The 24,480-nt window shown below is 50.0% G+C and overlaps 1 protein-coding gene across 3 annotated transcripts in view; it reads right to left on the bottom strand.

Moving 5' to 3' along the window:
• Nucleotides 1–24,480, bottom strand: part of IGDCC4 (immunoglobulin superfamily DCC subclass member 4) — a 41,338-nt gene that overhangs the window by 5,645 nt on the left and 11,213 nt on the right. Inside the window, exons 2-16 of one of the 3 annotated variants that reach the window (XM_037833673.1) lie at nt 22,325–22,675; nt 21,517–21,658; nt 15,448–15,584; nt 13,975–14,115; nt 11,033–11,188; nt 9,762–10,175; nt 8,997–9,161; nt 8,272–8,409; nt 6,633–6,803; nt 4,902–5,138; nt 4,653–4,754; nt 3,212–3,395; nt 2,349–2,479; nt 573–743; nt 202–339 (exon numbers count right to left, since the gene is read on the bottom strand). In XM_037833673.1, coding sequence (XP_037689601.1) covers nt 202–339; nt 573–743; nt 2,349–2,479; nt 3,212–3,395; nt 4,653–4,754; nt 4,902–5,138; nt 6,633–6,803; nt 8,272–8,409; nt 8,997–9,161; nt 9,762–10,175; nt 11,033–11,188; nt 13,975–14,115; nt 15,448–15,584; nt 21,517–21,658; nt 22,325–22,675 — 2,778 coding nt within the window. The remainder of the gene's footprint in view (nt 1–201; nt 340–572; nt 744–2,348; nt 2,480–3,211; nt 3,396–4,652; nt 4,755–4,901; nt 5,139–6,632; nt 6,804–8,271; nt 8,410–8,996; nt 9,162–9,761; nt 10,176–11,032; nt 11,189–13,974; nt 14,116–15,447; nt 15,585–21,516; nt 21,659–22,324; nt 22,676–24,480) is intronic. The other 2 variants (XM_037833674.1, XM_037833675.1) reach the window with 2 other exon arrangements.

Below are 24,480 nucleotides of genomic sequence, written 5' to 3'. Positions count from 1 at the left end.
GCTGAACCACACCAACTTCCCCTTCAATTCGCCTTCTCCCCACCCAACCAGGAGAGCAGCTGCCCCAAAATGACAAGGCAGTTGTGCCCAGAGACAGGGGCTTGGAAGAGAGGACTTAGGGGGTTGGAAGCCTCTGAGGCAGCTCAAGGGGCTTATGGGGGCCCCAGGATGGGCCCCACTCCTTCCTCCTTGCCCTCATACCTGACAGCTTCTCCTGGAGAGTGATCACATCCTGCAGACCAGAGAAGGGTCCGGGCCCCACCTCTGTGCGTGCCCCCATCTTGAAGAAGTACCTAGTGTCGCTTTCTAGGCCGTGCACCTCAGCACTGAAGATATTTCCTGGGACGGGGAGGGGGTAGGGAGAGCAGGGTTGGTGGATAGGGTGGGGGTGGGATGTGGGACAGACAGGGAAGCAGGACTGAGAGCTGCTGCTCCTCCCGGCCTCAGGCCCAAGCTTCTGCCTGCTCAGCTCCTCCCAGAGGCCCTAGAATGCCTCCCAGGGGCACTCTCACTGAAAAGGAGGAGGGACCGGGAAGTTCTTGCTCCGATGCCCTGGGGATGGGAGCCCTTACCCTCCGTGGTGAGCAGAGTCCACTGGTGCTCTGGCTGGGTGTGATTGTTGCTGTAGAGGATCAGATACTCCACGATCTCCCCATTGGGCTCTGTCGGGGGGCACCAGTGCAGTCGAACGGTGGATGGCGTCAGGGGGCTCAGGCGCAGGTCGGATGGGGGCGTCGAGGGCCCTGGAGTGCCAGGGAGGAGATGGGGAGAGGCAGGGTCACTGAGAGCCCCAGCTCTGGGGGAAGGTGGGTGACAGGGCCTGAGAACAGGCCTTCCCTTTTTCCTCCTTCATGGAACAAACCACAAAGCACAAAGCAAAGATGAGGTCTGGTGTGCAGTTAGGGAATTCCAGAGAATAGTGGGGAATGCTTGACCACTATTTCTCCCCTCCAAGAATCTCTTCTCCCCCAGCTCTGCCCAACCTGGCAGCAGAGTTCCTCAGCCTTCCACACCCAGATGCTTCTAAGGGTTGTGGAGATTGTCCCGTATTCTAGGGGCCTGGGGGCAGAGCTTAAAAAGTTTTGGAAGGCTTATGCTTTATTTTAAACTCTTATCCTAAGTTTGCCATCTATTCCATAGCAAAGTTTAATACAAAAATAATGTTTTAAACTATTTATCATTTTAAGTTTCTAAACCCCGCACCCCAAATCTTCAAGTTAAATGGGCTGTACATGAAGATATCCTCTGTAGACTTTGCCTATGTCTGCCCCTGGCACAGGCTCACACAGGACTTGGGAACCTCATTTTGAGAAGCATCACCTTGGGAAGATTTGTGTTTTTGAGAAGATCCTGAGGAATGGGAGGTGGATGAGGAAGGGTGAGAGGTAGGGACACAAAGTGACTGGTGAGTAGGGAAGGGATAGCAATTTGGGGACTCGGGAGTTCAAGGCCCTACAGAGGGTGGGATGGAGTCCCAGGGCTCTATGACATTAAGCCACAGCATCATGCACTCTAGGGACTGTCTTTCACATTGGTAGCTCTCCACATCTTAGGCTCCTGGTTCTCCATCTGCAAAAGCGGAAAAACCTCCCTCTGCAGCACCAACAGTTGTGCTGGGTTTCCAAAGGCATAAAGTCTCCTTCGAGAAAGTATCGGGTCTCCTTAAAGTCCTTGCACACTTTTACACCATAATGAACGAGGTTAGAGGTGGGTGAGAGACAATTTGTAAGTGGTTTTTGTTAAAGCAAATTCATGAGAGAGACAATTTGTAAGTGGTTTTTGTTAAAGCAAATTCATGAGAGCTGAGGGCCTCCACACACATCTTCCTATTTCAGATCCTGAGAAAAAGGACAAAGGTCTTCTGTCAATTGGAAGGTAAACAGTCTTAGGGCCAATGGAACCCAAGAACTCTCATTTGTCTTGAAATGCCATTTCCAGATGGTTCTTATGGATCTGAGAGTCACAGACTTGCAGAGTGAATGGTTCCATCGTCTTTTTTTACAGATGACGACACTGAGGTTCTGAGTGGGGAAGGCACCTGCCCAAGTCACCCTGTGTGTCAGTGGCATGAGGACCAGAATGCAGAATCCAGGACTTCTGCCTCCCCAGCCTGGCCTCTCACCAGGTCAGTGAGGTCTTGGCACAGCCTCTTAAGAAGCCACTCACTAAACCCCATGTCGTGTTTAGGAGTAAAGTCATTAAGACTGACACAAGGACTGTCCTATATAAATGCAAAGCAAATGACATTTAAGGGGTTCTGAGGGATGTTTCAGAAAAGTGGGCTGTTGGTAGAAGGAGGAGTTGGGTAAAAGGTGGGTTGGTGGCCAGCAGGCCAAGGGGCCACTCACGGTCAGGTAGGGTGGAGCGCTCCACCACGGAGCCAAAGGGCCCATCCATGTCCACGCCATGGGACTGTACCGCAAACTCGTATTTGGTAAATGGCTTGAGCCCGCCAATGAGGATGTCTTCGCCAGAGCTGCTGAGGCAAGAAATGGAAACGAGAGCTCTCAGGCCCGCTGACCTAGCAGGGCAGGCCCTTCCAAATCTCCTTCCCTGCTAGCAGCCCCAGCTCCAGGCCATATACTAGAAAGGGAAGCTGCTCCCTGCATGGGGGCCATTCACACCCACTCAGAGAACCTACAGAGAAGTCTGGATATATGTTGCTCCATGTCCAATCTCAAAACCAGGCCCCCTCCTCCAGGGAACCTTCCTGGATTCATCCAAGTCATTCTTCACCTAAGAAACTATCTCTGGCACATCTTTTCCTTGGTGCATCTCTTCCTTAATTTTGCTTTGGCTGCAATTGTGTATTTCCATTGCTTTATCAAATCGACAGCTCCTCAGGCAGGGGTGGTCTCCCCATCTGACTGGAGGCCCTCTCAGGACAGGGACTGGGCTGTCTCTTCCCCCATCAGACTGGGAGCTCCCTGAGGCTGGAGTAATAGGTTCGCCAACATCACATTCTGCAGGGTTGAACCAAGGCTCTGTTGTGAGGGGTGGGATCAGATGGCCTCTCCTTTTCCAGTCAAGGAAGCCAGACCCCATGTGAACCCTCAGCGTGCCCCCAGTGGAACAGGTGAGCAGTGGAATGTTCCTGAATTCCCCAGGGCCTCCTCCCCATCAGGCCACCTGCTATTCTCCTCCCTACTCCTCACCATCACGCCCCACCTACCATCCTCCCCCCTTCACAGCAGCAGCCCCTCTCCCCCACCTGGTATAGTAGGTGACCAGGGAGGCATTCCTGAGCCCCCAGGGGCTGAAGCGCACAGTGTAGTTGACAATCTTGACTGTGGTGAAGTCTGGTTTTTTCCACCGAAGCCAAATGGATGTGGAGCTGTTGGATTCTGCATGGACGTGGGCAGGGGGCAAGGGTGGCCCCCTTGGGATAGGCAGGTCTGGAAGGTGAAAAGCAGAGTGTGGGGAAAGGAGGGGACAATTACCACTAATATGTACAGCAGTTTACAGTTCCTAAAGTACTTTCTCTTACCCTGCGTCTTTTGATCCCGTGAGTTGGTTGGCATCACTCCTACTTCACAGAGGAGGAAACTGAGGCTCCCAAGAATTTAAGTGATTTCTACCAAGGTCATACATAGAGCAGACCATGGAACACTAGTAATAGAGAGAGGCAGCATAGCATGGCAGTTAAGGGCACGGACTCTGGAGCCAGACTGTCTTGGTTCAAATTTCAGCCTGCCTCTTACTAGCTGTGTGATCTTGGACAATTTACTTAACCTCTCTGTGCCTCCATTCCCTACTCTGTAAAGTGGGGTTGATAATAATACCTACCTCAGAGCATTGTTATGAGGATTAAATTAGTTAATATTTAAAAATAGAAAAGTGTCTGGCCTATAGGTAGTACTATATAATAAATGCTTATTATTTAAACATAAAATAAACTCCATGAGAGCAGGTACCTTATTTATGTTGTTCATCACTAAATTCCCAGATCAGAGCTGGCATGTAGTAGACACTCAGTAAATATTTGCTGAATGAATGAATGAATGAACGAACTGGAGTTAGAACCCAGGTTTCTTGGCTCCTGGTGGAGTGCTCCTTCCACTAAACCGCATGGTTGAAAATCAGCCCGGGAGGTCAGGGATGAAGGAAGGCCATGAGTGGCAACCAAGGAAACCAATCAGGCTTGCGAGAGTGTACTGCAGTGGGAAGTCTTTTGCCCAGAAGCCAGGAGTCCTGGTTCTATTCTAGGTTCCTCTGTGCAACCATGGGCAACTCCCTTTACCTCTCTGAGCCTCAGTTTCCCAGGGGGCAACATAGGGAATCTCTCCCTGCCTATTTCCCAGAGCCTAGCAGTAATCTGATAGCTATTGTGATGCAGGTGGCTGTATTTTAAATGATTGTCTTAAGGTCAAACTTGGGATCAACCATGGGGTTGTTCTCTATCCAAACCTTCCACATCAGCATCTGCTCATGGATAATGAGGCTCCAAAGACATTGCACAAATGGGAGCTTCTCTTTATGACAGAGGCTGTCAGCATCTCAAAGAGGAACCCAGACTCTAGGACAATGGGTTTGAGGGTGGGCTGAGGCTACTGGGCTGCCTGCCCACCGGACTGGCCCAAAGGAAAGGGAAAAGACATGGCACACAGCCCCCCAGAGTGAGCCCTTCTCCCCTTCCCCCCGGCCATGCTCACCTGGTGTGGGAGCCTTCTCTGTCTTGCCCTTCCACACTGCTGCATAACCATCTTCGTGTTTGTTGAATGCCACGAGCTTCACCTCATACAGCCGTCCGGGGACTGGGGAAGGTCACAGGGGTCACTCACTCACTAGAGGGACATCTAGAGTCACTCTCCATCCCCAGAGACACTTCCATCTGCCCCTTGCTTGTCCAGCCCCTACCCCAACTATACCCATTTGGCTAACTTCCCCAGAGCCCTCCTCACCGAGCTGGGTCAGCTCATACTGCTTCACTTTCTTCTTGAGCCGGACGGGCCCCACATCCCAAGTCTGGTCTCCACGGCTCCCTGGAGGGCTCTCGCCATGGGCCTCCTCCTCGGCCCCCACCTCCCGCCAGTACAGTTTGTAGCCAGAGATCTGGGCAGGGTGAGGGGGCGGCTGCCAAGACACGACCAGGGACTCCATCCTTGCCCACACCTTCAACTCTGCAGGAGCAAAGGGGACTGGGGGCAGACCAGCAGGATGGGAAAAAGGAGGAAGAGAATGGGGGATGAAGGGAAGGGGGCCAGGGATGGGGAGGGCAAGAGGCAGGAGGAAGCAAAAAAGCAGGAAGATGAACTTCAGTGAGAGCTTTGCCAGCGTCCTCCCAATTCACTGCTACCCAGTCACTCATGCGCCCTACCTGCCAGGCCCTGGGCTAGGTCTAGAGGCAAACTCACTACTCTACAGTAACAGAGTGCTGGAATGCAGGGGTGTCTCCTGGGCACTGGTCAAGAGGTCAGCAAGGAGCACTTCAGGGCAGGGCTGAAAGTACCTGGCCCTAAGGCTCTACAAGTCGCCTAAGTGAACGAATGCATGGATACCAGCAGGCAAGGGGGCCACGGGGGTTGCTGAGGCTGGGAGGGAGGGCTGGAGCCAGCATGGTGGTGGTGGTGGGGAAGACGGGGTGCTTACTATGTGTAAGACTGTTTTAGACACTTTGTATATATATTTTAACTTTATTCTCACAACCCTATAAAATAGCTATAAAATAGATAAGAAAACTGAGACTCAGAGAAGTCAAGTCACTTGTCCAAGGTCACACAGGTAGTATGTGCACCAGGTTTTTTGTTTTTTTGTTTTTTTTCCACCAGGTTTTGTATTCAGCTCCAGGCTGCATTTAATCACTCTACTACAGGGTCTCTCAACAAAGACAATAATCATAATCATGGCAGCAAATACTATTTAAAAAGTTCTTAGGTCGGACCCAGCATCATGGGATTGAGAACATCTTCTTGACCAAAAGGGGATGCAAAATGAAATGAAATAAAGTTTCAGTGGCTGAGAGATTCCAAATGGAGTCTAGAGGTCACTCTGGTGGACATTCTTATGCATTATATAGATAACACTTTTTAGGGTTTAAAGTATTGGAATAGCTAGAAGTAAATACCTGAAACTATCAAACTCCAACCCAGTAGTCTGGACTCTTGAAGATGATTCTTTAACAATGTAGCTTACAAGGGGTGACAGTGTGATTGTGAAAACCTTGTGGATCACACTTCCTTTATCTAGTGTATGGATGGATGAGTAGAAAAATGGAGACAAAAACTAAATGGGATGGGGGAATGATTTAGGTGTTCTTTTTTACTTTTATTTTTTATTCTTATTCTGATTCTTTCCGATGTAAGGAAAATGTTCAAAAATAGATTGGGGTGATGAATGCATAACTATATGATGGTACTCTGAACCGTTGATTGTACACTATGGATGATTGTATGGTATGTGAATATATTTCAATAAAATTAAATTTAATTTAAAAAAAAAAAAAAGCTCTTAGGTCATGCAGCAGATAGAAGAAGGGAGGCTTGAGTCCGAGTGTGTCTTCAAAGGCCAGCCCTTTGCCTGGGCACCCTGGAAAGTCTCTGATGGAGGGGGTGGCAGGGTGCTGGGCTCCAAGGGCACACATACACCCACACAGTCACACACACCCCCCCGTCCTGTCCCCTCCCGCCCCATACCATGGCTCTGGTTGTGCATACTGGGCGTCCTGTGCTGCATCCACTGGGAGGGGGCCCCGTAGCCTGCACCTGTGCCAGCCGAAATCCGTACTCGATACACCTTGTTGGGCTGAAGCGAGTTCAGCGTAAGCTGTGTCTCATTCCCTGGCACCTCGGTGGAGAAAATCTGATCTGCTGGTCAGGAGAGAGGGGCTCTGGGTGGCCACCTGAGGACCATGACCCCTCTACTCCCCTATTCCAACTCTTCTGCCACCTCAGATCCTGGTTCTGTGGTGCCCAGCCTAGCTGAGGCCCTCTTGGCACTGACTGCTCAGTGCCTGGGCAGACTCCAGGGTCCATGGCTCTAGGGCTGACACAGGCGGCTCAGAATGGGGAGAATCACAACATGCTCTCCTTCCTTCCCTGTGAGCTGGCAATGACCTCCCCTGCCAGCCACTGTCCCCACACCAGGGCACAGGCCCAAGGGGCTGGCTGTGTTGGTAGGCACTGCTTGCTTCCCAGAGTCCTGACAATCACCCCAAACCTCTTTCTCTGTCCCCCTATCCTCACCCTGGGACCCTGGGCACCTTTTTTCTTCTAGCTTTATCCCTTTCATATCCCTTCCCCTAGATGACTTATATCTACCCTAACACACCCTTTCCAATGCCCCATTTCTCCAATCCAAGAAGCACCCCCCACCACACTTACCTACCCCTGGTCTGCTTTGTGTGCGTGTGTGTGTGTATGTGTAGTAACATAAATAACATAAAATTTGCCATTTTAACCATTTTAAAGTGTACAATTCAGTGGCATTAATTACTTTTATAATTTTGTGCCACCATCATCGCCATCCATTACTAGAACTTTCCCATCACTCCAAACAGAAGCCCTGCATCCATTATGCATTAACACCCCATTCCCCTCCCTGCTGTCCCTGGTACCTGTACTGTACTTTCTGTCTCAAAGAATTTGCCTATTCTAGGTATTTTATATATGTGGCATTATACAATATTTGCCTTTTTGTGTCTGAGTTATTCACTTAAGCATGTTTTCAAGGTTCATCAATTTTTTGATTGTATCAGAATTTCATTCCTTTTTATGGTTGCATGGATAGACCACATTTTGCTTATCCATTCCTCTGTAGGTGAACATTTGGGTTGTTTCTACCTTTTGGCTATTATGAATAATGCTGCTATGAACACTGGTGTACACGTATCTGTTCGAGTCCCTGCTTTCAATTTTTTTGGTATATACCTAAGAGTGGAATTGCTAGGTCATCTGGTAACTCTATGTTTGACTTTTTGAGGGACCACCAAACTGTTTTCCACCTTTAATCTGCTTTTTGAGCTGGAAGGGACCCTAGGGATTACCTAGGCTACTTGCCGTATTTCACAGATAAGGAAACAGAGGCAGGAACTCAACAGGGTTATGAAGTGCAGCTGTAGAGGAGGTGGGGCTAGTGTTCTTTGCCTCCCCTTTTCATTCCTGCCGTCCCTACTTCCAGCCCACTTTCCACTTTCCAGGCTTACCTTTCCCCACTTCACCCCTCTGCTTAATTTCCTTCCACTCCCTCTGCCCAACTTAGGTCCACGGCTGCTCCAAACAACCCTTCACACTGATAATCCCAACCACATGGAGCCCACATCCCGCCCCCACTCACCTTCCTTTCCGAAACCATACTCTATCTTGTACTTCATCACCTGCCCATTGCTCAGGCCAGGAGGCAGGGGCAGCCACGCCACCCTGATGTCCGAGGGGTTGGGGCTGGACAGGGAGAGCTGGGGCGCTGCACTGGGGACTGAGACAGAAGAACGTCAATATGAGCCCTGCTCCACCAACGTGGAACGTAAGGCCCAAGTCACATGGCAAGCCAGAACCAGGGCCAGGACCAGGATCTGAGGGAGGAAAGAGGGGCTCTCAGGGGAGCCCTGAGCTGGAGGATGAGGGGCATGGGCCCTAGAGATTCTAAAAGCCCTGGCATGGAGTTTTTCCTGTGAACACGGGATATTCCTCCCATCCGGAAGCAAAAGCAAGGTCTGTGGCACAATCTTCCACATTCAATGTGTTAATGTCCCTGGTCCCTACCCTGACAGGGTGGATACATGTGTATTAGGGAGAAGAGCCATACAATAGAGGGAAGCATGAGATGTAGGCTCAAACCCAGATGTACTATTGACCTTGGGTAAGCCACTCTCATTTTCTGGGCCTCAGTTTCCCCAACTGTAAATTGGAGAGAAGAACCTCTGCCCATCACGTTACAGGCCCAAAACACGACATGGGGTAGGTGACCATGCTTTGGTGTACACTAGTTGAGACAAGTCGGAGCTACCATCCCTAAGGGATTCTCTGGGCCCCGTGCTGCCATTACAAGTTCAGAATCCCTACCATCATCCAGCGTGTGGACCACCGTGGGGGTCGAGGTGCGGCTGGCCCCCAGCTGGGAGTAGGCCACCACGTAGAACTCATAGTCAGTGTTGGGCTCCAGGTCCCGAACCTGTAGCTCTGTGGTGTCATTGTTCACAGCAAACTGGTACTCCACGTTGTCCATGCCTGGGGTAGTGACACGGGGAACAAGAGAACTGTCACAGAGCCACCCCCAGGCTCCGTGCCAGGGAAAATGGAGACTGTCTAGGGGACTCTCAGACAGTCCCAGTCTCTGGAATAGTCTGTTTTTAGCTAAACAATCCTAGATAATCCCCTGAGCTAGGAGCATTTTTGTTCTCAGATAATAACACCAGATAATCTTCAGAGTGAATAAACTCCCTTGGCTTCTAGTCCCATTCTATTAATTCCTATGTTGGTTAGGAAGTTTTTTCTGGCATCTAACTGAAGTTTCCTGCTGTACTTAGTAAGATGAAGGGGGAGGTCGCTTAGGGACCCAGGGCTGGGAATGCCAAGGAAAGGGAAGTAGCCTCTCCCTCTTCTCTCATAACAAAGGTGACTGAGGGGAAAACGTGCCCCACACATCCATCCATCCAGCCCCAGGCCTAAGAACAGTTGCCTAACCCATACACAGGCCTGCCTCTCATCCCATCCCCACAGATGCCCACCAGGTAGTCAACCCTTCCGTCATTCAACCTGTACACCCCCACCCACCCACTGCGCCCCCGTGTGGGCCTTTCTGGAGCGTCTCGGGTCCGGCGGACGTACCCCGCGCCTTCTGGTAGTGAAGGGAGAAGCCGATGATCTGCTCGCTGTGCAGCTCCGGCCGCTCCCAGGCCACCAGCACAGCGGAGCTGCTCAGCGGTGTGGCCGTGACGCGCGTGGGGGCGCTGGGCAGCCCGTCGCGCACCACCACGGCCAGCGGCGCGGCAGCGCACGCAGTGCCCACGCCATTCTCGGCCACGCACTGGTAGTATCCGGCGTCCTGCAGGCCGATCTGCGTGATGACCAGGCTGCCGCCGCCGCTCTGCACTTTGACGCGCCCATTGGGCCGCAGCGGCGCCCCGTCATGCAGCCAGCTCAGCGCAGGCCGCGGCTCCCCGGACGCGCGGCACACGAAGCGCGCTGTGCTCGCCCGCGTCCGCGACAGCGCCTCGGGCGCCTGCGAGATGGCTGGGGCCGCTGGGGGCGGGGAGAGGAACGCTGACCCTGGGCTCCCGCCACCAGGGGCTCTTCCCCTCCCCCAAGCACCCCAGCCCTCCTTAGCTTCCCCCAAACACTCCCCAGCCGCACCTGCCCGGGACGATCCCCACCCCCCCTTCCAATCATAACCTCTCCCTGATTCACCCCTCCCCTAAATCAGGGCAAATCAACCCCGGTCCTTCCCCCCACTTACTCTAGCCCCACACTGACCATTCTTTTTTTCTGTCTGAATTGTACCCAGGCCTCCTCAGTCTCCCTTAAATACTCCAGCTCCGCAGGCCCCGATGTAGTCCCACTCCATTTACTCACCTCCTTCCGCCCTCCTCTCAATGACTCCCACACTTCCCAGATTTACTTTCTCTCCCAGTTATCCCAGTCCTGAACAAACCGCGTTCCCTAGTTTTCTTAGTACCAACCAGAAACCACTTTCTCTCCAAATCACCTCAAGCCCTCCCCTCCCCCAATTACCTAGGTCCCACTTTGACTACTGTCCCTTCCCCCAATCACCAAGGCAGGCCCTAAATCACTCCTCTTTTTTCCTTCTTGACTCAACTCCCCTCACTTCATGCTCTAATCTCTTCCCACCATTTCCCCTTCCCCAATTACCAGCCCCATCCTATCCAATGCCCTCTTATTAAGGACTCCCCCTATGAGCCCGTCTTCCCTAAATCTACCCCTTTTCACCCCCCAGGATTACACCCTAGGTCCCTCTAACACATGCACCTGCCCACTTTTCCCATCCGCCCCAGCTAACCAGCCCCAATCTGGTCTCCCCCACTCCTACTGCACCTCCCCCTTCACCCCGCCTAGGGGCCCAAATGACTGCCCCGCCTCACCCAGAACGCGGAGCTCGGCGGCAGCCGTGGCAAAGTCGCGCGTGCGTGGCTTGTTGGCTCGGCAGACATAGACACCGGAGTGGCGGGGCTGCGCGCTGCCTATTAGTAGATTGGTGCGCCCCAGAACGATCACATCCGTGGAGATGGGTTTCCCGTCTGGGAGAGCAGGGGGGGTACGTTGGAGGGGGACGCAGGGGACCGCGTCTCCATCCACTCTCTGGATTTCGGGCCCCTCTTACACTCAGGTTAAGTGAACATGACAGTTCCAGATCTGAATCTCAGTTCCTCCACTTGCTAGCCAGTGACCCCCTCTGAGCCCTAGTGTCTCCATCTGTAAAATGGGGAGACAGTCCCTGGCTGGAAGAGCTGCTGTGAGGATGAAAAAAATAAGGTCTGTGAGAACCCCTGGCTTGTACTAGATGCTCAGGATGCTATTCAATTACAATTGTCATTATTATTAAATCCACTTCTCTCAAGAAGGACACCTCTCCTATGGTGTCAGCCCAGTACCATGCTGAAGGTCTGACCAGGGCCAAAGATTTGAATATCTGTGGGGACTTTTACCTTGACGTGAAATGAAAACCATTTTAAAAGCTCCTGACTTAGAGATGCAAATGGAAAATCCAGAGAAGAAATACAAATGACCAAGAAACACAGAAAAAAGTGTTCAACTTCATGTAATCAAACAAGTGCACATCAAAACACAGATACCAGTTTTCACCTATCAAATTGGGAAGGATTTTAAAAACAGTAATTTGCAATGCTGGTGAAGGGGTGAATGCTGATGGAGCCCTAAAGGGGCCTTCCCTTTGATCTTGATCTTGAAGCCAGAGATTCCACTTGTGGGAACCTGTCCTGGGGAGATGATCAGAATTACAGGCAAGACTTTGCGACCAAGGATGATCGCTGGGGTGTTAAGTGTAATAGTGGACAACTGGAGAAGACTTAAAAACCCAACAGTAGGGGACCACAAATTACATTATGTCTACATTCAAATGATGGAATATCAAATAGTCACTAAAATTATTTTTTAAAGAAGTTTTAAAGATAGGGGAAATGCTTATGATATACTGTTGAATGAAACTAGGATTCAGAACTGTAAACACAGTATGTTCTCGATTCATGGGAAAAATGTGCATATGCACAGAAAAAACCTGGAAGAAAATACACTCATATGTTAACGATTTTTATCTCTGAGTGGTGGGAAGTTTTCCGCTTCTGTTTTTTTCCTTAGTTTCCTACAATGAACATGTACTACTTTTGCAATTCGAAAAAACAAACAAACCAAAAAAACCAGTCCCTTCCCTGACCCAGTGGAGTTAATTCCTAGAGAGGGAGCAGTGTGTGGGATCAGGAATGTAGTCCCTTTCCAGCCCTTCTCTTCCCAGCATCTATCCAGGTGTCTCTCCAAGTAAGTTTCCAGGACAGCAGCTGTCGGATCACCTGGGACAGCAATTCTCAAATCCTTACTGTGCACGAGTCACAGAATCACAGGGAATCATGTTAAGATGCAGAAGCCTGGGGCAGGGCTGGAGATTCTGCATTTCTAACTAGCCCTGGGTGGTAGATCAGAGGACCACACTTACAGTAGCCAGGACCCAGGGCAATGGTTAAGCTTTAAGATTCCTGGATCGCAGCTCTCCAGGGGTGAAGGGAGAGAGCCTGCAATTTTGACAAGCTCCCTGGGTGATCATGATGTGAGGTAAGGATTTAAGAAACCTTGATATTAGGATTTCGGGGCAACAGCACAGGCTTACCCCAACAATAGTATGAGGGCCCTACTGGCCCCTGGGATCCTACCAAATAGGCAAATGTTACAAGTCCAATGAGGCAATGCTAGTCAGGGAAGCACAAAGATACAAGCTAGCACTGTTCTATTTCATCAGCTCAGTGGTGGGAACAGAGTCGTTCAGTTTATTATTTTTCTGTAAACTATGTATTCATATACTTTTTTGAATGTGTGATATAAACTTATTAAAAGGAGGCAATGCAGGGTAATAGAAGGAGCCAGGGAAAAAGGGGAAAGACCTGCTTCTGCCATTAACCTGTGCAGCCACTTCTTACCGACAAGTGGAAGCAAAGGTAATCCTTGCCGTCCGTCCTTACAGGACTATAGAAAGTGGCATTCCAGAAAAAGAACAGGCTCTGAAATGTGGGCCAGGACTCTGCCACCTGCCTCTCTGAGTCTCAGCTTCCTTGTCTGCCCAGTGGGAATAATAGTCCTGGCCCCTGTGCTCCTTGAAGGGCTCTTGGGAGGCTCCCGCAGGAGAATGGGTGTGAATGTGCTCAGTCAGCTGCAAAGTGATGCTCGGCCAGTGCTCTCACTACCCTGACATTATCTCCAGTAACTCAGTTCCATGTGGCACTTATCACTCATTGCCTGATACCGTCAAACTTCTCTTCACTTTCTTATCTCCTTCACCCAGACTATGAGTTCAGAGGGCAGGATCCGTGCCTCTCTCGTGCAACAGTTATTCTCTGTGCCCTGCCTGACGCCAGATACATAAAGGCAGCGGCACACTGGGGCAGATCAAAGTGCCACCTTTGTAGTTAAAAGACCAGCCCTGCAATCCTGGCTCCACCTGACTGGCTGGCTGTGCCCACCCTCCCAGCTCTCAAACATTCACTTGCAATACTGTGTGAGGAATGGAATAAAATAAGGTGGAGAACCTAGCCCAGGATCTCAGTAACAATTTTGTCATGGGCAGACTCAAAGGAAAATGCCACACAGATGTGTTGATGATGTTTGTCCAGGAGCCCCATGCAGCTCCTGACCTGGTTGCCCACCCACGCCCAGCCCTGAGAGGCCTTCCCGCTACATCAGACGGTCAGTGTTCCCCAGAGTAGTGGCCCTTACAGCTTCCTAGCCTGGGGGCATGTGAATGCCACACCCTCCTTTCCCATGCCCTCCCACCCTCTCCTTTCCTTCACCCTTCACTCACCCTGCCGGACCCAGGACACGAAAGGGGTGGGGTCAGCTGAGGCTACGCATTCCATCACCACACTCTGGCCAGACACCACCGTGGTGTTCTCCGGAGCTGCCACGATGACCACGTCCTGCCCTCTGGTGGCAGCCACGGACCCTGAAGAGAGGGCAGGCAGGAGGCAGCCTTACGTGTCTCTACATGCAATAACCTCACCCGATGCTCACGGTGGCCTGGTGAGGCAGGTGAGCAGGGAGCAGCAATGTTCCAGTCTGACAGGTGAGTAAAGTGAGACCCAGGGACAAATAGCCACATAGTTCAGCAGAGCTGGGACTGGAGCTTTGAGCTCTCTCTCTTGAAGCCAGAATGAACTGGCCTCCGACTCGGCACCAGAGAAATGACTGGACAGACCTCAGTGACCCCCGTTCCTCCCTCCCACATCTAACCCACCCTCCAGGCAGAGGACTCCCAGGGTCACAAGCGCAGCTCAGGACTCAGAGTAAACAGTCAGAATGCCTGGTTCCAGCCCTGACACTAAGGTGCTGTGTGACCTGGGCAAGCTGGGTAACCAAGGGCCTTGGGTTCCCGTGAGGAAAAGGTGGGTGGGGTGGGCTTGGGTTTCTGCCAGTTCGGCAGCTGTCTGAGCCCTGATTACCTGCCCAGCTCTCAGGGTGACCCGGGCCCCTGGGCAGCATGGTTCATTTGTGATTTTTCCAGCAGGTGGCAGCAGAGACCCCATGCATTGGGACGGGGGAAGAAGAAGAGAACTGGGACTCCAAGCAGCTTCCCAGCTAACCCTGGGGGTGGGGAAGGGAGGATGGCATGGCAGAGGCAGGCCAGCGAGGGGCCCTTGGGGGAAGCCTGAGTTAAGATCTGTTGAATACCTGCTAAGTGCCAAGCACTTTGCACTCTTAGCTCAGTTATTCTCACAACTGCCCTGGAGCTGGACATTTGGGAAGAAGCCCAGGGTGGCACAGATGGTGAGTAGAGAAGCCAGGATTCAAATGAGGTCTTTCTGACCCTAAAGCCTATGCCTTTCCTTCTCCATCACACTGAGACAGGAGCTTTTCAGCAAAATGGGGAAAAGGACAGGCTGTGGGGTCCCCAGCTGGCAGTACACAGCAAACAGCGAGGGGGAAATCTCCCAGTGTCCACAGCCCTCTGGGCACATGGAGGGGCAGGAGAGAAAGGAGCGGGGAGTCAGGGCTTCAGGGCATTGGCACTCCTCTCTCCCACCCCTGTTCCCAGCCGGGATGCTCCATCCAACCCAAAGGAACAGACTCCACAGGAAGAGAGGAGCCCTGAGCAACTCTGTTCCCAGCTTCTATCCCTGACTTGCTGATGGCACCTGCCCTCCCTGGGCTTCGTTGCAATGGAACTAATACTCAGGCACCTACTTGAAGGAGGGGCTGGACCTCTTGAGGCCCCTCCCAGCTCCAAGGTGGCAGACTCAAAAACCCCCAGGCCCTCCACCCCCAGCCACCCCCTTACCTCTGCGGGCCACACTGAGTAGGGCCTCCTGGCTGAGGTGCTGGCGGACTGAGTTGGTGGCCACACAGCGGTAGGAGCCTGCGTCACTCTCCTGAACGTCAAGGATCTGGAGGACGCCGTTGGGAAGAGAGATGAGCCTTGGGGAAAGGGGAGAAGGTAGCTGTGAGATGGGCAGGAGACCCAGGGAGAGGGTGGTGGTGACCAAACTTTCCTGGGCCTACCTCCCACCCCAGCCTGAAATACCTAGAGTGTTACACTTTCAAGCCTCACTCATTAAAAAAAAAAAGAAAGAAATTAAAAGTACAAGATACAATTTTCACCTATCAGATTGGCAAAAGTCAAAAGGTTTAATTATGCTAATCTCAAAATTAAAATTGCACATCCCTTTTGACCCAGCAATGCTACTTCTAGACTTTATCCTAGATATTCTCATTCATATGCACAAAAACGTATGTTTAACGATATTCACTCCAGCATAGTCTGTAATAGCAAAAGACTGGAAACAACCCAAGTGTCCATCTGTAGGGGGGTTACTGGTAAAGCAGGTTGGTACCTTCACACAACAGAATGCTAGGCAGCTGTTAAAAAGATGGCAGGCGGCTCCACAGGAGCTGATATAGAATGATCTCCAAAATGTGTTTGGTGCAGAACAATATATGAGGGGATGTGGGTGCTTATATACAGGGATGCTTGTATATGCATTGAATATCCCTGGCAAAGCTGGCTGTCTCTGAAGGGGGACCTGGGGTCCTGGGAACTGAGGGTGGGAGAAGACCTACTTTTTACTATGTGCCCTTCTATACAACTTGGGTTTTTGTACCCCCTGCCTAGATTACCTCCCTTGATAAAATTCCTTTTGTTCATACTATCTCATCTGACCCTCAAAACAAGCCCAAGAGATAGAGGGGCTCACTACCCCCATTTTATTGGTGGCATAACTGAGGCACAGAGGAAGTAGGGTATTTTCTCAAGGTCTCACAGCTGGAGCTGAGTTAATATTTAAACCCAGATATTCAAGTGCCAACTCCCATGTTCTTCCCATCCTCCTGTCTCAGCAGCCACCATGAGATGGCGGAGAACACCCGTGGAAGGGACACGGTCTCCAGCAGGTCCCAGTCAGTGTGTATGTTACTGGGGAGGAGAGGGAACACTGAGGCAGTTGTTCTCTGTCCTCGCAGTTAGAGGGTTAGAAAGCAGTTTGAGTTAGAAAGGCCAAGACCTTGCCTGAGGGATGATGCAGAGAGGCAGGGTCCCCATGGAAGTTGGGGTGATGAGGAGCAGAGTGGGTGCTGGCCAGAGGTGAGGGGGTCCTCCTGAGTCCACCAGCTGTGACCCCCCACAGGGTCAGCTCCAGGTTAAGAGTTCCAGTTTCTCATTAGAGCAAATGGTCCCTATGGTGTAAGCTGGGCCCTGGTCAGAGAGACAGTGGGGCAGCTATACACTTGGTGGAGATCCTTTAGTTCGTGGAGAAATGGGATATAAGAACGTCCAAATGTGGAAGAGGAGAACTAACTCAGAGGCTGGGAGAGGAAGGGTTAGAATTCTGGAAACCTGCTATGGCCCAACAAAGACTTAGAGAAAAAAAAAAAAACTCAAACACCTGCATTGTACCTCCTTCATCCCACAGGCAAACCCACCTCTCCTGCAGCCTCCTACCCTCAACTCCAACAGCTGCCTCTATGGGTTTGGCCACATCAGTGTTGGAGCCAGAGGGGAAGAAGGGGACAGGGAGGCAAGGGGTGGTTGGAGGTAAAATCCTGAGCCAGGACCCAGCCTGCTGCCATGGAAAAATTGATGAGAAAGGACAGGTAGGGGGAGGACAAGCAGGACCCATCTGGGAAACAAGCCCCCCCCCACCATGTCCCTGTCCCACCTAGTATATCTGCTTCTTCCTCTCCTCCTCCCTCAGTCTAGCTCACTGACTATGTCCCCTACAGGAGCTGCCCACACTTATTAACCCCAAAGTTCCCTGTTTTTTCCAGGGAATGTATCCTTAATTTGTGTGCTGAATGAATGAATGAATGAACGAATGAATGAATGAATGGCTCTCTTTATCTGGACTTGGTGCTGTTGCTGCAGCCAGTAGAGACAGTGGTGGAACCACTTTTAGGGTTCACCTAAAATCCATTCTATGTTCTGAAATGTGTTTTCAGAAGCTGTCCTCAGAGAGATGTCCAAGACATATTGATTGATGGAGAAAAGTAATCACAGTGTTTATGGAGCAGTTCCATTTTTTTGGGAAATAAATAAATGATATACACGGAAAAAGTCAAGCGTGGTGAAGCTCACATTGTTCATGGGGTTTTCTATGGGGGTGGGATTACTGGGGAACTGTTATGTTTTTTAAATGTTGTTTTTTTTGTTTTACAGTGAATATGTATTTTGGGGAAATATTTTAAAAATTTAAACTTAAAAAAAGCATGTGCCCTTTCACACTTTGTTTTGTAACTCCAGGAGCTAACACAGAAGCAGCTGGGGCCTGGTGGGGAGAGAGCTGGTTCCAACCCATGTGATTTTAGCAAGTGACATTACATGTCTCAGCCTCAGGTTTCTCATCTGAAAACTGGGTTAAACGATTCCTGCCCTGCCTACTTCACAACGCTAACCCTCATATGAATTAGGAGATAATGAACATAAATACCGTGTATGAACTGCAAGCTCTAAACACGTTTACTACAGTGTAAATCATACACATATTTTAAAAGATCGGAAGGGAACACTCAAAAATTATAATTGCTATGTTCAGTGGGTAGGTGACTTTTTTTAAGCTTTCTGTAAAGTTGGTATATTTTATAATTTAAAAATAAATTCAAATTTTAGATAAAATGAAATAAATACTTATAGATTGAAAACAACCTCTATTCAAAAGGAAGGGATTACTCTTTTTTCAAGCCCAAGCCTGAGCCTGCTACCCCCAGTCCCAAAAGACCACCTGGGCCCAGGAACTTAAGGATGCAGAAGAAATCCACCCAGGGAAAGGGGATACTAGCCGCGGGTCACAGGAGGTTGACAGACACGATGGGCACTGGGAGGTGGTTAGGGTAGAAGGCTAGACCAGGGAGCCACATTATTTGTTTCTTGGTGTGAATGAATGGAGATAAGAGAATGATTTCAAGAGGAGCCAGACACATTTTTTTTATTCCAGTGGTTATGTGTTATTTTTATGGCTAGCTTCTATTTATGGCAAGCAATTACTGATTTTCCATTTACTACAGTGAGATACATGCCCCTTTTAATATCTGTTAAAGTTATAAAGAGTGAGCTGATTTAAAGAAAAGCATGAAGTGACTGTATAAATGGTGTAGAGATGGCCAAAATTATGAAGGTGGCTTGTGAATGCCTGAGCTTTGGAAAACATTGTTCTCACTGATTACTGGTTTGCTCAGAAGAAAAATTCTCCTTAGATTATCCCCTTTGATTAGAAATTAGCATAAATACAAGGGAATTGCCTTGGGGTCTAGCCTGTGCCACCAGCTCCAAAAATATGCACATATACCCTGACAGAGTGTGTTTGTTAACTGCACAAGTGCTCCACACACTGAGGCATATGGTTGCCTTCAAACCACTGGGCTGAGTTTATGAATAGCATATTTATACATGCACTATATCTGGGCATGTGTAAAAAAACACACCTTGGGCATAATCAAGCTGCCGGTTTAGATGTTTCTTTATTCCACACACAATGTGCTGGGACAAGTTAGCCCGGCTTATTTATAGATGAGGATCACTTTCCAGAGGACTTGGGAGCAAACACTCCCAGGAACTGGCAGCTCCGGCCTCCTGGGAGAGGCTGGTGGCTTCAAAGGACGATGCCTGGACTAGACTTGGGGAGAGAAGGTCTGAACCCTGCCGATTTGCTGAGAGACCTTGGGGAAGCCACTTCTCTGCTCTGAGTTGGACCACCTGATCTCTAAGCCTATCGTTAGCATGAGCTTCCTAGAGCCACGGTGTCCCTGCCCCAACCACCACCCTAGAGGCTTGTGTGTCATGATCCCTGGGCTCCAGGGTCTGACCAACTGGTACAAGCTGTGTGACCTGGGGCAAGTTACTTCCATCTCCGACCCTTAGTTCCTCATTTAATGATACAGATAATATCTAATATATGTGTATGTATAGACCTGGAAGGATGTTAGTTATATATTAAGTGGAAAAAAAAAGTTGCAGACCAATCCCATTTTTGTGTTGTTAAAAAAAGATGACTGAATGAAAACACCAGTATGTACAATATAATCCAAGTTTTCAAAGAGAATATTTATAAACATATAGGAAAAAAGTCTGAAGGACAAACATCAAAACTCATGGTGACTTTCTGTGGGTAGTAGAATAATGGGTAGTTTTCGTTTCTTCTTTTAAGTTTATCTGAATTATTAAAATAGAGGAAAATATGAAGAATAATACCTACCTTGAAGGATGGTGGGAAGGAATAAATACAAAACCATGTAAAAGGCTTAGCACAGAGCCTGGCCCAGGGTAAGCTCGCATTAAGCAGTGGCTGTCATGACTTTCAACGTGGGGGATTTTTTCTGCTCTCTCCCAGCCTCTTCTGGGGGCTTCTAGGAGTGGGTTCTGCCCAGCTCATCTGCTCGGAGCTCATGAACTCCAGGAGGCACCCACCCAACTGCGGTGAGAGGACTCACTTTTAGAAAATGTCAGAGCTAGAAAGACGGGGCCAGCTTTTTCCAAGGCTAACTCCCTAGAATGCTCATTCATGGGATGTTAACAGGGTTCTGTTCCAGAAGGGGTTCATGGACAAATGAGACTGGGAGGTTCTGGGCTAAACAAGTTAACTAAATTTTTCAGTATAGTACTTCTCAGGGCCTTGCTAATTCCAAGAGGGAGATTTATAGGCAAAGTTTCCTGACCTTATTTGACTATGGAATACTTTTTTCGAGAAGCATCTTATGGGACTGATGTTCTACAAAGAAGACACTTTGTGAAACCCTAATCTAATCCAACCCTTTCATTTTATAGGTAGGGAGAATGGGGCTGGGCAAGAAGAAGTGACTTGCTAAGGGCAGTGGGGCTAATCCATCACCAGGGTCAACAGGATCTCTTCTATCTTGACCTCTTGCCCTTCTTCCTCCCTTACAACTGTCCCAGGGATGTGTCCTGTGGCTTTTCTACACAGAAGTTTCTCCTAAACCTTCCATCCCTACCAAGACATGGAAAAAAGTCAGAGGAGCTGGGACAACTCAACACAGTCTACAGAAAGTTAGTCCCAGGGGAGGGAAATAGGGAAACTAGTATTTCTTAGCCTTCGGAAACTCACCTCCACCCAGGAGAGGAGAGCAAATGAGCTGGTAACCACAACTAGCAGGATATAGAGAGAGGACTGTAGGTGGCTGGGAAAGGCCTCTGAAGCCACATTTCCAAAGATGTCAGAATCCATGGGGTGGTGACTAAGTCATGAGACCAACTCAGAAACCACAGATGCAAATGAGCTTTGTGGTTTCTTGGTCACATGCACATCTGAATCCTAAAATGGGGATGGAGGCTGGGGTCTAGCCTCTGCTTCTCTTCCACCTTGGGGTCTTCCCTGGGATGGCTTCACCTACCACTGCCTTTGTGGGGAGAGAGGGGGGTGGAACAGGAAGGACCTCCACAACCCATTTACCAGAAGGCTGAACCCCACTGGAAGGAACTGGGACAGAAGCCCTGGGGGAATACTGAAAAGAGAAAACCCTCCCAGCAACCTTGGAGCCCTGAACAAACAACATATATTCTGCTAGTGATTCACAGTGTGGCCTTGGATAAACCAAGGCTGGCCCTCAGTCTACTTCTCAATAAAGCAAGTGGTTGGATTAAATATGCCCTGAAGGACCCTACCTCTAGTCTCTGCCCAAGCTCCAAAGCTTGGTGGGTGGCTTCCCTCCCAGGGAGCAAAAACTTCTTGTCCACCTTCTCTTTGGGACCAGAAACAACCTGGGAGCCAGGCAGTGGTAGGCTCCCAAGCCAGTCTGGGCAAATGGAATCACTTGGACTCTAAGCACCCTGGTTCCCAAGCTCATCGCCAAGCCTTCTGTGCCCAGCCCTCCGGGGCCCCCTTCCCACTCCCCTCAGGGCACTCACCGAGGCTCCTCAGGCACTGTCACCTGGTCCTTCTCCCAAGTAATGACTGGTGCAGGCAGCCCTTCAATGTGACATTCAAACCGAGCTGTCCCATTCTCCTCTACCGTCTGAGACTCAGGGTGCAGAGAGAAGCCTGCAAGTGCTGGGGGTGAGGATGGTGAGACGCAGGGACAGGGACAGGAAAGGAGCATGGAGAAAGGACAGCCACCGTGAGCAGACATAGAAACAGAGCAACAGAAACACACAGCAGAGCAAATTCAGACCAAGGGAGACACACACGGGTGGAGAGAGGCAGCAGGGAATAAGAAGTGGTGATTACTGGTCAAATGCTGCAGACAGAAGGAATTCAAAGCCCCCTACCTAGCACACCCTGATGCTCAGACTAGAGTGGGATGGATGCATACTTCTCCTGGTGATCTGGGCCCCCTGAGAGCTCCCCATGGGGGTAGGCTGGACAATGGGGCTTGACTCCACATACTCCGCCTCCTGCAGGGGTGGAAAGCTCCCCGAGGAGGCACCTTAGCACCACGACACTCCAGCAAACCTCGCTGGAAAGCTTCCTGGAGGAGAGTGCCACTCCAGACTCTAGACCCCCATGGGAAAGAAAAGGGGGAGGAATAGGGAGTAGAGAAGAAGGGGAAAGAGAATACAGAACAGTGAGGGAAAAACAATACCAGGAAGGGACCTACCGAGGCAGATGGGAAGCAGGGAAAGGGGCAGTGGCCTCAAGAGACAGGCATTTGTGCAAGTAACTACACACACCCCAGTGTCCTGGGTCTCAGTCCCAGCCCCAGACGCAGGCACTTACTGGCGAGCTTGACCACAGCGGCCTGGCTGGCCACCACTCCGAAGGGGCCATGGGCCAGACAAGAATAGCTGCCCTCAATGACCCCCAAGGCCCCGGGGGCCACCTCGTCACTGCCATCGGGTGCTAGCGGCAGGGACAGCCACAGGGAGCCGTTGGGCAGCAGGTGCAGGTGGTCATGCTCGGGCAGGGGGCCCCCATCCTTGCTCCATGTCACGCTGGTGGGGGGTCCAGCAGCAGCAGTCCCCAAGCTACAGTTCAGCACCACAGCCTGTTCTGGGCCCAGGATCACGTGCAGTGGCCCCACTCCGCAGCTCAGCTCCACTGTGGACTCCGGGGACAACGACAGCTCCCCTGCATGGAGGAATGGCACCAGCCATCAGTGTGTGTGCCCGCCCACCCACCTCCCGTGGCCTCCAGCCCCTGAGACTCCCAGCCAGGGGTCTGGGGCAAGTCATTGAGAAAGAGGTCTCCCGGAAAGACCTGTGTCTGGATCCTGGCTCTGCCCCTTACAAACTGTGATCTTGGACACACTGCTGCACTACTCGGCACCCAACTGCTAGAATTCTTCATCCATAAAAGGACACAGTTCATAGCAGCATCATTCAATGTCCATCAACTGATGGAGAACCAGAATGTGGCATATCCACACAATGGAATATTATTCAGCCATAAAAATGAATGAAGTTCTAAAACATGCTACAACATAGATAAACCTTAAAAACATTAGACTAAGTGAAAGAAGCCAGCCACAAAAGGGCACGTACTGTATGATTCCGTTTATTTGAAATGTCCAGGATAGGCAAATCTATAGGTACAGAAAGTAGATGGGTGGTTGCTGGGGGAGGGATGGTGGGGGAGTGAGTACTAATGGGTACAGGGTTTCTTTTAGGGTGATAAAAATGTTCTGGAATTAGACGATCATGATGGTTGCACAACCCTGTGAATATACTAAAAAATCACTGAATTGTATACTGTTTTTGGTCTTTTTTTTTTTTTTTTGGCTAATTATTATGCCACTTTGTTCTATTTTCCTCTTCCTCGATCCTTCCCCTCCCCCATAATCTCTAATCTGCTTCCTATCTCTGTGAATTTGCTTTGTCTAGTCATCTCTTATAAGTGGTATCATACAATTTTTGTCCCTCTGTATCTTGCTTATTTCACTGAGCATAATGTTTTCAGGATTCTTCCAGGTAGCAGCAGACCTCAGAACCTCGTTTTTCCTTATGGCTGAATAATACTCCATTGCATGTTTATACCACATTTCGTTTATATGTTCCTTTGTTGACAGACATTTGGGTTGTTTTCACCTCTTGGCTATTGTGAATAAGGCTGCTATGAACCTTGGTGTACCAGTATCTGTTTGCAACCCTGTTTTCACTCTTAGAGCATACACCTAGAAGTGGGTAAATTATACACTTTAAATGGTGAGTTTTATGGGGTGTGAATTATATTTCAGTTAAAAAAAAAAAAGGCACAGTAATTCCTTTGTCATAGAGCTGTTGGGAGCATTAAATCAGAAGATGCATGAAGGAGTATATCACAGTGCCGGGTCCAGATTTGGGGCTCAGTAATGTCATTCCATTCCCTGGAACCTTACGGCTTGTCTCAATCACTATTACCCAGACTAAAATATACCATGGGCTAGAAAAATACTGTATCCAGGAAACATTAAAAATATGTATTATGAATGTGAGACGGTGCATGTGTGTGTGTATATGAATAAATACATATATCTCAAATAAACAAAACAAAAATAAATCCCAGCTGATCTGTGGAGCCACCTAGATGAAGGGAAATCAACCCTTCCCTCCCCTCCGCCAATGGACAAAGCAAACAGACCCTGATGGGAAAAGCTGAGTGCTCCACAGTAGGGGCTAGATTCAAGCTGGTTTTAGAGAAAGCCCACGAGAAGGCTGCCATGGCTCATTCCACGCACCTGTGGACAGAGCCCTGGGGGCCAGCTGACTCTTCTACCCCAGTGACTCTTCTACCCCTACCTCTAACCCTAACTCCTAAGCCAAGCACCCTTTCTTCCTGTGGCTAATCTATCTGAGGTCAGAACCAGAACCCAGGTCTCTGGATCCCCATTCCAGGGCTCTTTCCTCTCCAGGGGCTCCAGAAGAGCCTGTAGACTCCAAGGCTGCCCTTCCCACAAA

The sequence above is a fragment of the Choloepus didactylus genome, chromosome 4, assembly GCF_015220235.1.
Source record: "Choloepus didactylus isolate mChoDid1 chromosome 4, mChoDid1.pri, whole genome shotgun sequence".
NCBI lineage: Eukaryota > Metazoa > Chordata > Mammalia > Pilosa > Megalonychidae > Choloepus > Choloepus didactylus.
Note: the sequence above shows the minus strand (reverse complement) of the source record. Positions and strands in the feature narration are given on the sequence as shown.